The sequence below is a fragment of the Pempheris klunzingeri genome, chromosome 15, assembly GCF_042242105.1.
Source record: "Pempheris klunzingeri isolate RE-2024b chromosome 15, fPemKlu1.hap1, whole genome shotgun sequence".
NCBI lineage: Eukaryota > Metazoa > Chordata > Actinopteri > Acropomatiformes > Pempheridae > Pempheris > Pempheris klunzingeri.
Genome location: NC_092026.1, coordinates 12,646,353 through 12,659,444, shown reverse-complemented (window position 1 = coordinate 12,659,444; position 13,092 = coordinate 12,646,353). Strand labels below are relative to the sequence as shown.

The window sequence follows — 13,092 nt, the reverse complement described above, 5'->3', positions numbered from 1 at the left end:
CTGTAAACTTGAAACCAAGTTGTGAGTTATCTCAGCAGCAAAAATCATGTCGTAATAGTGGCCTTTAAAAGTTTTAAACATTCAACTATATCAGCGTCAGCCTAATCAGTGTTTTAGTTTTAAATGCCACAATACAACAGCAAAATGCATTATCCCACCAAGTTTAATCACAGGTAGACTGAATGGGGCGGATATCAAATCCTAATTAAACAAACTGACCTTTTAAACAACACCGTCATCAGACCAGTCAGTGGAATAGAATTAAAATGTCAAACTACAAAACCCTGATTCATTGTGCTCAAAAGTTTAGTTCACTTCAGACCAGCACTGTTTAAATATTCTGTATATCTTGTTATTTGATTGTGGTGACACTACATTATTGCACCAACTGTCTGCAAATCATATCTTGTTCTATTAATCTTCTTTTTCTCATGTTTTTTCTTTGATGTGAGATAGTAAACTATCTGGGCCATCAAAATATAATCAGTCAAAGATCATCAAACAGCAGTTAATCTAATCCCAGCAGAGATGTCTTCTTCTGTGATGATTATATCAGATTCAAAGCTTCTCTGCAGTCAAACTATAACACTTTGTAATATATGACAATATAGTTTTAGTCAATATTCTAAATGACCAAAATAATCACTCTAATCAGAAATAACATCGCTGCCTTGGCTTCTAAATGAAGATAAGAAAATGATAAGACAATATCTCCTCTAATAGGATTGTGTTTGTTTTTGTTTTTTTTGTCACACCTGTGATTAGTGCCTTTGTGCTAACGTCACAGATCTGTCTGAATCAGATTGGTTTTTGTACGACAGATATCAAGCTTTTAAAAAAACATGAAATATTCATTGACCTAAAGGAACAATCCTGTCGCAGTGACGGAAGAGACATCTATTTCTGGTATCTGATGCTATTTTTATATGCTGCTCTCTTTCTAAATGAATTCAGATGAGCTGAAATCTGCACCGACCAAATGTCAAATGGAAGGAGGGATTCATCCCTATAAAGCAGGATTCTTGGGCTCCCAGAGTACATTCACAGATGCAGCAGTTTATCTTGAACTGTGAGGATGAGTTCAGCATTTTATCAATGCATTTCATCAATTCACTCTTCTTTCACTCATCATTGTAGAAACTTCAAAGAAACTGACGTCCATTTCTGACATATTAATGTGTCTTTCAGCAGTTTTACATCTATTCTGAACAACTGCTTCATAGCCACTTGTCTCTAAACACATTATTAGAGAAAAGGAGCCTCAGCACACCTCTCCTGCAAGCAAAAGTAATTTGCCCTGATGATGGCGGCTTTAATGACTGAAAGGTTGACACGAAATTGAATACTTGCATTGGATCAAAGTTGACTGGCCATAAAAATAATTCTCAGATGTTCTTTAGTGTTAGTGTTTACCATCTTTAGTATCTTGGATTAGTGTCATAACATGTCCTCTAAGCAAGTATTTGTCAGGCTACACTTTTACAACCAATTCTGCTGCTGACTGCTAATTAACAGATGTCTCCATGGTCTTGGCCCTACATATATCTCAGAACTTCTCACCATTACAGCACCATTTGACCCCTCAGATCCACACACCATAGCATGATGGTTTTGCCCCGTTTGTGGAAGAAAAAGGCCGGGGAGCCTTTTTAATAGATGCTCATTGAATGTGGAATAGCATGCCAGAAGCCATTGAACAAGCTGAGTATGTGATGCCTTTGAGTTGCGCCTTCAGACTGATTTTTTTCTCTGAGTTTGAATTGTTTTTAACTAATTTTTGTCCCATTCCTTGGCTTTAAATTGCATTCAAACTTGTTTCTATTCTAAACTTTTAAACTGCCTGTCTTTGTGAAGCACTTTGGCACAAAACCAAAGTGCTTGCTTTTCTGTATAAGAAAATAAACTTGAACTTGAGCTAACAATCTGGCCCATTCCTCAGGTGTTTGGCTACATGCTGGGAAGTAACATCCAATCTCATTACCACCTGTACAAGGCAGCCTTTACAAGTCTGACAAGAGTTAGTCTGCTGACAGTCTTACCAACACTATTTGCTTCTGCAGCTCCCTCCGTTGCCCCAAACTATTGTTAACTTTCCACTTTTTAAGCTTCGGTATTGTTGACTGTGACATAACATTTGTATAATCATATATATGCTTTTTGCTGCTCAGATGTTAACATTTTTTTATATATACAATTTATCTACTTAGAAGGTAAATTCCTCGATGTAAGTGTCTCTGTAGGAACTCATTGTGACTCACATAAAATGTCCAGTGTCATTGTTTCCGGCCATGGCTGAAGATTTAAGCTTTTGGACCAGAATCCGGATCACATTGACAAAGATGACTATGTTGACCTGGTAGAGATGCATACACACGTATGCACAATTACCCAAAAGAGAAAAACATGTTGTGAAAAAATACATACAAAAATACATTAATGCAAAAATCTATTGAAACCCAATACAATCCCACTCTAGCAAACTTTAATACCATATTTATGAATATTAGCAATATATAAGCTAAGCATCCAAACAGGGTTAGGGTGAAAACAAGGAAAAACAACTTTAATCACACTTAACATACTAAGACTAGCTAGATCATAAACAGGTGAGGATGCTGACTTTTTGCCTGGGATATGCAGATTTAGCCTCAATCTTTTAGTATGTAGCTGTCAAATAAGTGTTAATTTAAGGTTCTTGTTTTAAAACAAGTCAGCCAGAAACATTAAAAAATCAGCGTAATGGGGTAAAGTTAGCTTAATTAGCTAGGATATCACTGCCAATGAGCTCTATCAGCAATTATCAGGTGAAATGAAGGACCCCTTTTTTTCAAAAATTACCATGAACTTTGCTAACAAATCAACCGCTCTAATCGTAAATTGAAAAATTTTTAAGTTTAACAGAAGTAGCTATAGTAACTAATGGAGATGGGGCTTAGCAAACCATTTTACTGATCTCCACTCACCAGAAGTGAGGCAGTTATTGGTCCTTTAATAATCCACCAAATACCCTCTTTTTCTGTGTCGTCCCAGCAACTGCAAATGAAGCCAGACGGAATTCAAGTCAGTATAAAAATGTGTTACACTCAAATCAAAGTACAAACACAGGAAGAATTACTGAGTAACTGCTATTGTTTAGCATGCAGTGGTACAATTTTATCATAGCAGTGAAAAATAAGCTGCTTTCTTACATATCATGTAATGTATCGTACCCTTTGTCATCATAGAAGAATCTGGTCAACACCCACAGTATAAGAACTGTTGACGGGAGCCCTGCAACGTAAGAGCAGAAATTAATAATTTATGTGTTGTGTTACTGTCTAGTAAAATTTATCAAAATGACACTCGAGCCCCAACTAAGACATTCACTGCATTTTTTATGGAAATGTTGTTAGGCATATAAAACATTGTGTTTACTCTTGTCATACTCATGTCAAGTTAAGTCAGATTTTATTTATGGAGCCTAGAGTCCTCGGTTCAGATCAGGGACCCCCCCTCCCAAAAAAAAAAAAACACCTTTTAACAGGGAAAAAAAGGGTAAATTCAGAATGTTCAGAAGTAATCTCAGAAGGAGCAATGGAAGAGGGAACCCCCCTCCTAGGACGGACAGTAGATAGGTGCAGTAGATAGGAGCAGAAACAAAAAGAGAGTTAGAGATTGGCCTGTCCTTTCCAGTCTTTCCATGCCGCTGGTTCGGGACAAACTCCGCAGCTCCTGCCAAAAAAACTAGCTCAGGGCTAAACCTATCTAGAGTGCCCATGATATCTAATGTAGTGCTAACAGAGAACACTCTCGTGCGTCAAACATATCCATCTCCTACTTGCATTTCCATGCCAGAAGAAGAAACAGACACAGGATAAAAGCATGAGACAGAAGAGAAAGCACATATAGTAAAAACCAGAAAGAAGCTGATAAAACACATTAAATCCATTCAGGACACTGAGTAGGCACCACACAACCACACACACACACACAGACACACTCTCTCTCACACACACACAACCATACACCCTGGATTTCTTGTACGGTTGCATAAATAAATGTATTTATGTCTTGAAAAGTTGGGATCTAGTGTATGAACCTTGGAATCAAAGGCTAGAGACTTTAGCTTCATCCTGATCATGGTTTTCTGTTCAAAATGTCATTGCAATCTGTTCAGTAGTTGCCAAAGTATGGTAACAACCATGTGACTCTGCCTCCCCAGAACCACGCTGCTTGCCACATTGTCCCCCCGTGTTTGTCAAATAACTGCTCTAGAAACTGCTTTTAACCTCCAAACTTGAATGATTGTTTCTGCCTGAAGGCTGAGGAACCAGCTATTCCTTAATGACACAGATGCCAACTAATACAGCCAGTGCTTGTACCCCCAAGGATCTGCTCAAATGGACACACAATTGCCACACTTCATTACATCCTGCCATAAGTTCCATTTATCTCCTTATGTCCTTGTCTCAGCAATGGCCAAGCTTTACAAGGCCTTATTGACTCCTACAATAAGCAGACACGAGTATATAAAGCACAGCATGACCTCTAAAAGTTTCGTTTTGCCAATTGTCAGTTCTGTTGGCTTTAAATTTGAGGATCTCGAGCCTCTCACTCAAAAATTCAGCTTTTCTTTCCACACTATCATCCCAGTTATCATACCATGTACGCTGCTTGTTCTCACCTTCACTGCTGCATTAAACAGAACTGGAAGGTGTCTTCTCAGCCTGCAGTTGCTTGTTATACTGTGACTGTGATACTGTGGTAACAGGACTGAAATGATACAGACAAATGCTGTGCTTCCTTAGAGAGTACAGGCTTAAACATGAACATATACAGCAGCATAAGAAACAACAGGAAACAGTGACAATGAGATGGGAATGGGGAAACAATGGAATGACTGTACAACACCGGATAACACGAAGGGAAAACACTCAAAACATCCGTAGAGAGCTCAGGGACGCGTAAGATACAGGAGAAAACAAAGGGAAAGCTGGGGAAACGAGAGCAAGTGCCGCTACAATCACTGCTCAGGCACTGCTACTCTGTAAATAAAATGCTGCCAGGTTTTTTGGGACTGAATTACTGTCTGGAAATAGATATTTCCAACCCAAATGCAATACATTGTGTAACAACAAGAGGTAGGCAAAGCCTTACATTATCACTCTGTCTCTAAGATTGAAAAAAAAAATCAGTAGCTCCCCACAAGAGACCTGAGCTCCTCATAAGTACAAAATTTTGAGTTTGAGGGGGTCTCAAAAAGAAGCTTAATAACCACTTGCATTTCTAATGCTGCACTGAATGATTTTAGAAATACAAAATAAAAAATGAAAATTAAAATGTCAGTGTCCCTGGTCAGTGTGTCTGACATCCTTTCTAATCATTAATAGATAGAGATAGATGATGGTTAACAGCTTGTTCAGAGTCCTCTCAGCTACCTCAGTAAAGTCCAGTTTGCAGCCAATGACGCCTTCTGTATCACTTTGTTGAGTCTGTTTACATCTCCGGCTCCAATGCTGCTCCCCTGTCCTTGTCTTGGTCACATTCAGAAGCCAGTGATTTCTTCCTGTCCACTCCACAAAGTTGCGCACTAGTTCTCTGTACTCCTCCTCCTCCTCCTGCCCGACACGTTATACATCCCACCACTGCAGAGTCATCAGAAAACCTCTGCAGATGGCATGACCTTGAGTTGTGCTGAAAGTCAGATGTGTACAAGGTGAAAAGGAAAGGAGAAAGCACTCCAGACTTAAGACTACCCAGACTACCCAGTCTGTAAACTGTGGTCTATCTGTCAGGTAGTGAGTAATCCTGGAGGTGATGGATGAGTCCACATCCATCTTCTGCAGCTTCTCCTCCAGTAGCTGTGGCTGGATGGAGTTGAATGCACTGGAGAAATCAAAGAAGGTGATTCTCACAGTGCAGCCAATCTCCTCCAGATGTGAGTGAGCGCACTGCAGCAGGTAGTTGATTGCATCGTCCACCCCCTGGTGTGGCTGGTAAGCAAATGGTAGAGGGTCCAGAGATGACTTCCCCTGCGGTCTGAGATGCGATAAGACCAGCCTCTCCAGCACCTTCATCACATGTGATTTAAGAGCAACCGGTCGATAGTCCTTGAGGTCAGAGGGGTTCGTATTCTTTGGTACAGGAACTAGGCAGGGCATCTTCCACAGCACCGGTATTCTCTGCTGGTTCAGGCTCATGTTTAAAAGGTGTTGCAGAATCGAGGACAGCTGGTGTCTTCAACATGTCACATGTCTTCAGGACCCTTAGGCTGATACCGTCGGGACCTGGAGCCTTGCCTGGGTGGAGTCTATCCAGCTGTCTCATAACCTGGCTGGTTGTTACCGTTACGCAGGGGAGGGCGCAATTCACAGGAGGGGGCTCAGAGTTCAAAGAGCTCACTGGGGCGGGTTGAGGGAGGAAGGGTGAAAGCAGTTGGGGTGTTTGGAAGTTGGGGGTTGGTGTGATGTTGTCTGTGGTGGAGCAGACAGCTGCTGGCTGTGAACTAAACCTCTGGAAGAATAGGTTTAGCTGATCCGCTTCATAAGTAAGTGTGGAAATCATCTCACAGTGACAATCACAAAGTTGAGAGAAGAATTTACTTGGTGTAAATGTTTAAAAGTGCTAATGCAGGGTAAAAGCTATTTTATCAAATATCGCAGTCCAGACACATTTCCCTGTCCCCAGCCCCCATTCTTGCCATTCTCTGCCTTTCCACTAGATGCCCTCAGACTATCTGACCTGTCCCAGTCAGTTTCTACTCTCTCTCATAAGTCTTGCAGTATATATTGGTCAATTTCCACTCACTCTGTCTGTCTTTCCAGCTATCTGAAACCAACCCTGTGCCTGATCTGCTTTTTTTGTTGCTTCTGCTCCTGCTCACCTGTTATACCCTTCCTGGATTTGTTTGTTCAGACTGCTGTCCTGTTGCCAATCTATTAGCCTCTTCCTGATCATTGCTTTCAGTAAATTTCCATTATCCTATCTGAATGCTCTCCATTTAAACTACTTTTGGTTTGTATTTGTCTGCATGTGAGTCCTCCCTTTGTTGCCGTAAAACACCGGTTGTTTCATAACTATAAAAACAACTATAAAAACCCTCTCTAATGCTAAAATATTCATTTATTCTACTCGGATGAAAGCTTCTGAGGTTGTAGACCCAGAAAGTCTTTTTCCATTTCCTAACTGTGTGTTCAGATCAGAGAATGCAAAGCAAACTTTAAAAGCAACTTTGCATGCAAAGTCAGGGGAAAAATGTATTTTTTGTGATGCAAATTGATACAAAGGGACATCTGCACAAGACAAAAATGTTTTAACTTGCATATAGGAGGGAAATTACCTAAAGAACCAGAGTTGCTGGTCAGTTTGAGTTCAGTCAGAGGCTGAGCTGAGCACTATGTTTGAACACACCTTAAGAAAGTTAATGTTTCGCTTTCTGCATCCCTCAAGCTTATTGGACAACAAATAAAACTCCCCCATTGAATGTAAGAAATTTATCTTGCTTCTGGATATTTGATATCTCCTGTTTTTAACTAAACTCCGATGTTCTACGATCTTGTCTGCATATCATCAGTATATACTTCATTACATAGACAGCTGATCATAAATGTCACATTTTTTACTTGACAGGCAACTTCCACACTTTAAACAGTATGGCACCAGTGACTTTTGGTGTGTTGTGAATATGTATATATCCTGCCAAGCACCCAGCCATAACTGTTAGTCTGCCATAGGCTTGCTATCCTCTGACGACCTCTTTGGTCAACCCTACTCACCCCAGCCAATCAGGATGTACCACCAGAAATATTTCCTCTGAGAGACAAAGGTCAGGGCCAGCAGGGTCTGCAGATACATGCCCTCCACGAGCAACCAGAAGTAATTGGCCAGGATGCTGAACTGGAAGAAAGCCACGGCTGACTTGCACGCTGTCTAGACAGGACACAACAAGGCAAAGTTACTATTATTGGACATGTGTTATTTAACATTGAACTAACACATAGTTTTGGTAGCAGCAGTGCAGCTGTTAGCAGTGTAAAAGTAAATTATTATTTCACTGTAGTTGTACACCGTTGTACATTTTTCATGTAGATTTATTTATTTTGGCATTATCCTCAGATTTGTCAACTGGTAACTATTTTTTTGTGAAAATTGTGTCTTAACTAAGAAAAAACATTTGGGATCATGTATTTTTCAGGTATTTGTCTTTAAAAAGTTTGTTTAGCTTGAGATGTAGGAGGCCGTTCTTAAGCCATAAAGGAAAGTTTAATTTCAATATTCAAATTACCAAAAGAACCAAAGTTGGGCATTTGTGGTTTTCAGTGCAAAGCAGTGATATGTTCTTTGTCTTCACACTTCTTTATGGGTGTATGGATACGCTTCCACAACAGTGAACATATGAAAAGTTTAAAAAAGTGATTGTAGTTTATGTTTGGAGAGGCTGTGGGGAGGGATTTCAAAAAGTGTTATTGCTTTGTCTGCAAAAGAAATACGTTTTTGACAGGCTTGCAACTCCTAAAGCAATTTCCTGAAATAAATCTTTTTCCATTGTCACAAAAGCCTAAATGTTTTGCAACAAGTCGAAATTGTTCGGTACAAGAACTCAAAAAAAAAAAGAAATCCATAAATTTGTCACTCAGGTCGAATTGTTCCTGTTTTGATTCACTGTTTCCATCAGGATCTCTCATCCTTTCAGAGAGGTTTGGTCATCTTTGTTGATCACATTCCCATAAGTCAACTTATTTAGCCTTCAAAGTTCAGGCCATTATTTTACATGCATTGTTCCGAAAATGTCATTTTGTAATAAAAGGTCCTTGAGCAATCCACTGTAAGAAAACTCCTAAAAGAAAGCACAGTTGAAGATACATGCTTCTGGGACCACTTGGTTGATTATTGGTTGCGTATATCATAAAATGTTTTTCTTTGGTTCACACAAAAAGCAATTATCACCACATTGTGAAATAATGTGTTTAAATAATCTGTTTAAATTATAAATTCCAAATATTTGGATAATATAATAGATCAAAGTGTGATGGTGAGACAAGTCATTTTGTGAGGGTTGTGATGCTTAAAAATGTATCCACTGATTTACAGATATCTTTTTCACAATGTAAATCTATGGAAATTAGTCTTTTTGGGCCCAATAGCATCATGTGACAGACAACACTGCTGCAATTTCACTGTTTGGCCACTATGTGAAATTGGCTTCAAAGCCTGGTGTACTTCCTGGGGGCTTGGTTTGATTAGGGAGGACTGTGGTAGTGTGGTAAGCAATAATGATATAAATGCAAATTGCAAAAAGAGTCTACAGTGATTTGAGATTTAGAACAAACATAAAAAAGTGGTGCACAGATGGGTGCAGCTTTATTATTTCAACACTTGATCCACAACATAAAAAAAAAGCAAAATACCTGCTGTTTTTTATGTGTTTCAATTATGTTGAAAGGAAAAATAATCCATCAATCTTGTCAAAGAGTTGAGGAGTCAGTTTGCCATGTGGGGTGAGGAAAAAGTAGTGAAAGTGGGGAATCTTTCCATTGTTAAGGCTCTCAAACAGCCGACCTGGGAATCTGCTTCATGACAGAAACATTATTAGCTAATTGTAGCGAACTAACCGTGGACACAGAGCAGTGGTCCACGTTCTCATCAGCAAACAGCACAGTGTCTTTAATGAAAACGGCACTGGCTCTCAGGACGAAGGAGGAGAACAGGTTAATGTGGATGTAGTTTCTAGTGCAGCGGAACTTTCTGATAGAAGCAAAAAAAACAGACAGAGAGGAGAATAAAAACACATATACACATATACTGTATAGTACTCTTATATACATACTATATACTAATCTTTATAATCAGCCTCTTAAAGCTGCATTACAATAAATTATGTGACATCACCTCCAAGCTAGAAAGTAGCTTCCCTTTTAGAAAATATTATGTAAATAAGCATCCTTCACTGTTCTTCAACAATTTTTGGGAACAAATAAAAAGTCACCAGCGCCCAAAAACTGTTTTATTATACGACTACACTACACCTTTTTAACAATTTAAAGGCACGTAGAGGCCATCTTGTTTTCTCCATTTTAAGGGCACCCATTGGTACGTAAGTAAACATGAGCAACCCATGAGGGATATGGGATGCTCGTGTAGACACTTTATTACAACTTACGTTGTCATAAAAACGGGTCCAATGGGAAAACAAACACGAGCAGGCAGACAATCATACAGATTGCAAAAAGGTCAGTTTTGCCGTATAAGCTACCACTTTTGTGGAGATAAACCCGAAGCTAATAAGCTAGTAAGCTAACAATCAACCAGTTGAACCTGGAGGTTGAGCTGTAAACTGGGATGGATGATTAATACAGGCATTTTGGGTTGTAATTTCCAAAATATTTTACTAAAATTAGGGGTTTTTTTTATAACCTGTTGGGCTGACTGACTGCTTATGCTTGTTACCCTGCCTTTTACAATAAATTATGTTTCAAGATCCCAGCAGTTACTTCAGTTATTATATCATTAATCAATAGAAGCAATTTCAAGATGTATGAAAATACAGCCCAACATGTACATTAACAAAGTGTACTGTAGTTTATTAGTTAGTTTTAGTCTTATAGGTCACCTTTTAGGTCTGCTTTCATCTCTACCTAATTCTGGCTTCGTCTTGTTGTACTTGATTTAATTCACCACTCACTTGTTTACTTTGTCACTCTGACATTTATTGCCAAGCAGATAGTCTACAGTCATCTTTCCTGAGCTCCTTTGCTGAAAATCACTGCATCTGGTTTCATCTTATAAGTTTATGAGAGTGACTCAATGTTAATGGGCTTAAGTGGGTAGGAAAACCACAAAAATCAGTAAGCTGCTAAAAGCTTACAAATACGCAATTATCAGTTGATGGCAAATATTTTGGTTTATGCTGGTTTACATGCAGCTTTTTGACATTCATGCCTGATGAACAAGTTACATATACCTCATATGTAAATCAGTATTTCATAACACAACCAGACAAACAACTGCATGAATTTAAATTTGTATGTTGATTACTGAGCCTCTATATAATAAAGGCTTTACTGGGCCTGTATTTATTTGACAGTCAAAATGTTACAGATTTATACCTGACACTAAAAAAGCTTTTTAAATCTTGCTCACCAACATTTTAAACACTCCAGTTAAGCCCCATAAATGTTAGGTGAGTGAGCATCCTTGTCATTGTCCCTTTTATTGCCCTCTGTTTGTGTGAGTATCTAGGACAGTGTGTGCTATCCCAGTCTTACCTGAAGGCTGTAAACACCACTATGGCTGTAATGAGGGAGATGAGCGAGGTGGCATAGCCTACAGTGTAAACCTGTCTGAACGTAGAGAGGTAACTCGTCTGGTGAGAGAAACAGAGAGTTGAGAAGAGTGTGAGTAAATTGTGATGTTATCAAATGTGTGATTGGGGTGAAATGTCATACATGAAACTGTGAATCTAACTGCAAACTACAGGTGTGCTTTTGCTATCATGCTCAGTAAAATAAAACTGATGAAGTTCAGTTGAATATAGTTATACTGAAAAAAATCAATACATTTCTAATTTGTCCTACAGTATTGTATCAAACTAATGTTAGACTGTTTCCTCACCTAGATTGTTTGCATTAATTCTTGGAATAAACGTATGCCTCATGGGGCTCACCACACTTTAATTTGCAGCTCACATGGCAACCAGTTATTACATGATGATGCAGATATGAGATGCAGCCAATATGCATACTACACCTACTTAAACTCATTATGGTCTGAACGGTGTGGCCAGTTTTGGCCGCCCTCTGGAGCACCACTGCACTGTAAACATGCAACCTTTTCATGCATATTTGGGTTTCTACTACATTTTTTTCCATACTGCAACACTGCTCCCTCGTGTAGCAACATTGGTTCAGCTAAAGTGTCATGCCAGTTAACATGTCTATGTCTACATTTCTAATCCAACAAAGTCTGAAATTAGATGGAGGGTCTTTGGTAGGCAGATTGCTGATGGTCAGACTAAAAAAGGTGGAAAACTTCAATAAAAATGAACTGACAATTTTTATTTGTCATCCATGGATTTAAGTCTTTGTGATGTGATGTGGTAAAAGTGGTTTTCCTATTGACTGTGTTCTGCGAGTGAGGCCCATAGTGACGCCTACTGCACTAAACCAACAAATAGATCTGAACTGAAAAGGAAACAGCGGGGGAGGAAGAGTGGAGAGGAAGCAGAAACAATACGAATATGCTTAACTGACTGGCATGAATACAATAACATATCTGTATACCTCAGATTCAGGCTCGCTGTCATCATTGAAATTACAGGCCTCCTCATAGGGTGGATACATTTCTGACCAGCCATCGACAGTACAGTTCCTGTAAACAAACCCTGAAGTGGGGGCAGACAGCAAAGATTCAAACTGGTTTCAAGTCATTCCACCATATTCACAAAACATCATACAATCTATTTTCAACCATTTTGTCTTTCTTCACTTTCCTCTTAACCTTCTCTGTGGCTTCATTTTGTCTAAATTTGACCCTCTTGAAATATTTAGTTTAAAGTAACTGCACTGTGCAGAGTTTATTTAATGCAATTGCACAAGTGAGTTCCTCATTTCCTGAAAAGTTTCCTTAGCTGCCCTCATGTGGCATGATATTCCTGACTGAGTTATATAGTCACTACTTTTCATGTTTCTGTTCTGATACATCGAAGCATGAATCCAGGAATCTTCTTGAATCGTCTTCAGGATGAACAGGTCCAGAATGAAACCTGCAGTAACTGTTTGTTGTTGTTTTTTGGCCAACTTGGGGGAGACTTGTAAACACTGACGTATCATCTCAATTTAAGTTGATATGGTGTACTTGTTAGCAAACGCCTGCGTACTTACATATCCAGCAGTTATGGAGCAACATATCATTAACCTGGAGTTATTCACTCTTTTTTTAGCTCTGTTTTTGGTCTCTACCGAGTCCTGCGGGAGATATCTGGTCCTTTAGCTTCTAAATGCATCACTGTGGTCAACAGTCAGTTTGGTGCTGGGCAGATAGCGCGCAGTGGATTGTTCTGTGCCGTACAAAAGAAATGGTTAACCTTTAATTTAAACAAAAGTTTTATCATTGTTG

The 13,092-nt window shown here is 39.1% G+C and overlaps 1 protein-coding gene across 1 annotated transcript in view; it reads right to left on the bottom strand.

Moving 5' to 3' along the window:
* Positions 1 to 13,092, bottom strand: part of ghrhra (growth hormone releasing hormone receptor a) — a 28,934-nt gene that overhangs the window by 1,305 nt on the left and 14,537 nt on the right. The window contains exons 4-10 of the mRNA XM_070844905.1: positions 12,258 to 12,358; positions 11,244 to 11,341; positions 9,591 to 9,723; positions 7,755 to 7,908; positions 3,210 to 3,270; positions 2,964 to 3,033; positions 2,259 to 2,353 (exon numbers count right to left, since the gene is read on the bottom strand). Coding sequence (XP_070701006.1) covers positions 2,259 to 2,353; positions 2,964 to 3,033; positions 3,210 to 3,270; positions 7,755 to 7,908; positions 9,591 to 9,723; positions 11,244 to 11,341; positions 12,258 to 12,358 — 712 coding nt within the window. The remainder of the gene's footprint in view (positions 1 to 2,258; positions 2,354 to 2,963; positions 3,034 to 3,209; positions 3,271 to 7,754; positions 7,909 to 9,590; positions 9,724 to 11,243; positions 11,342 to 12,257; positions 12,359 to 13,092) is intronic.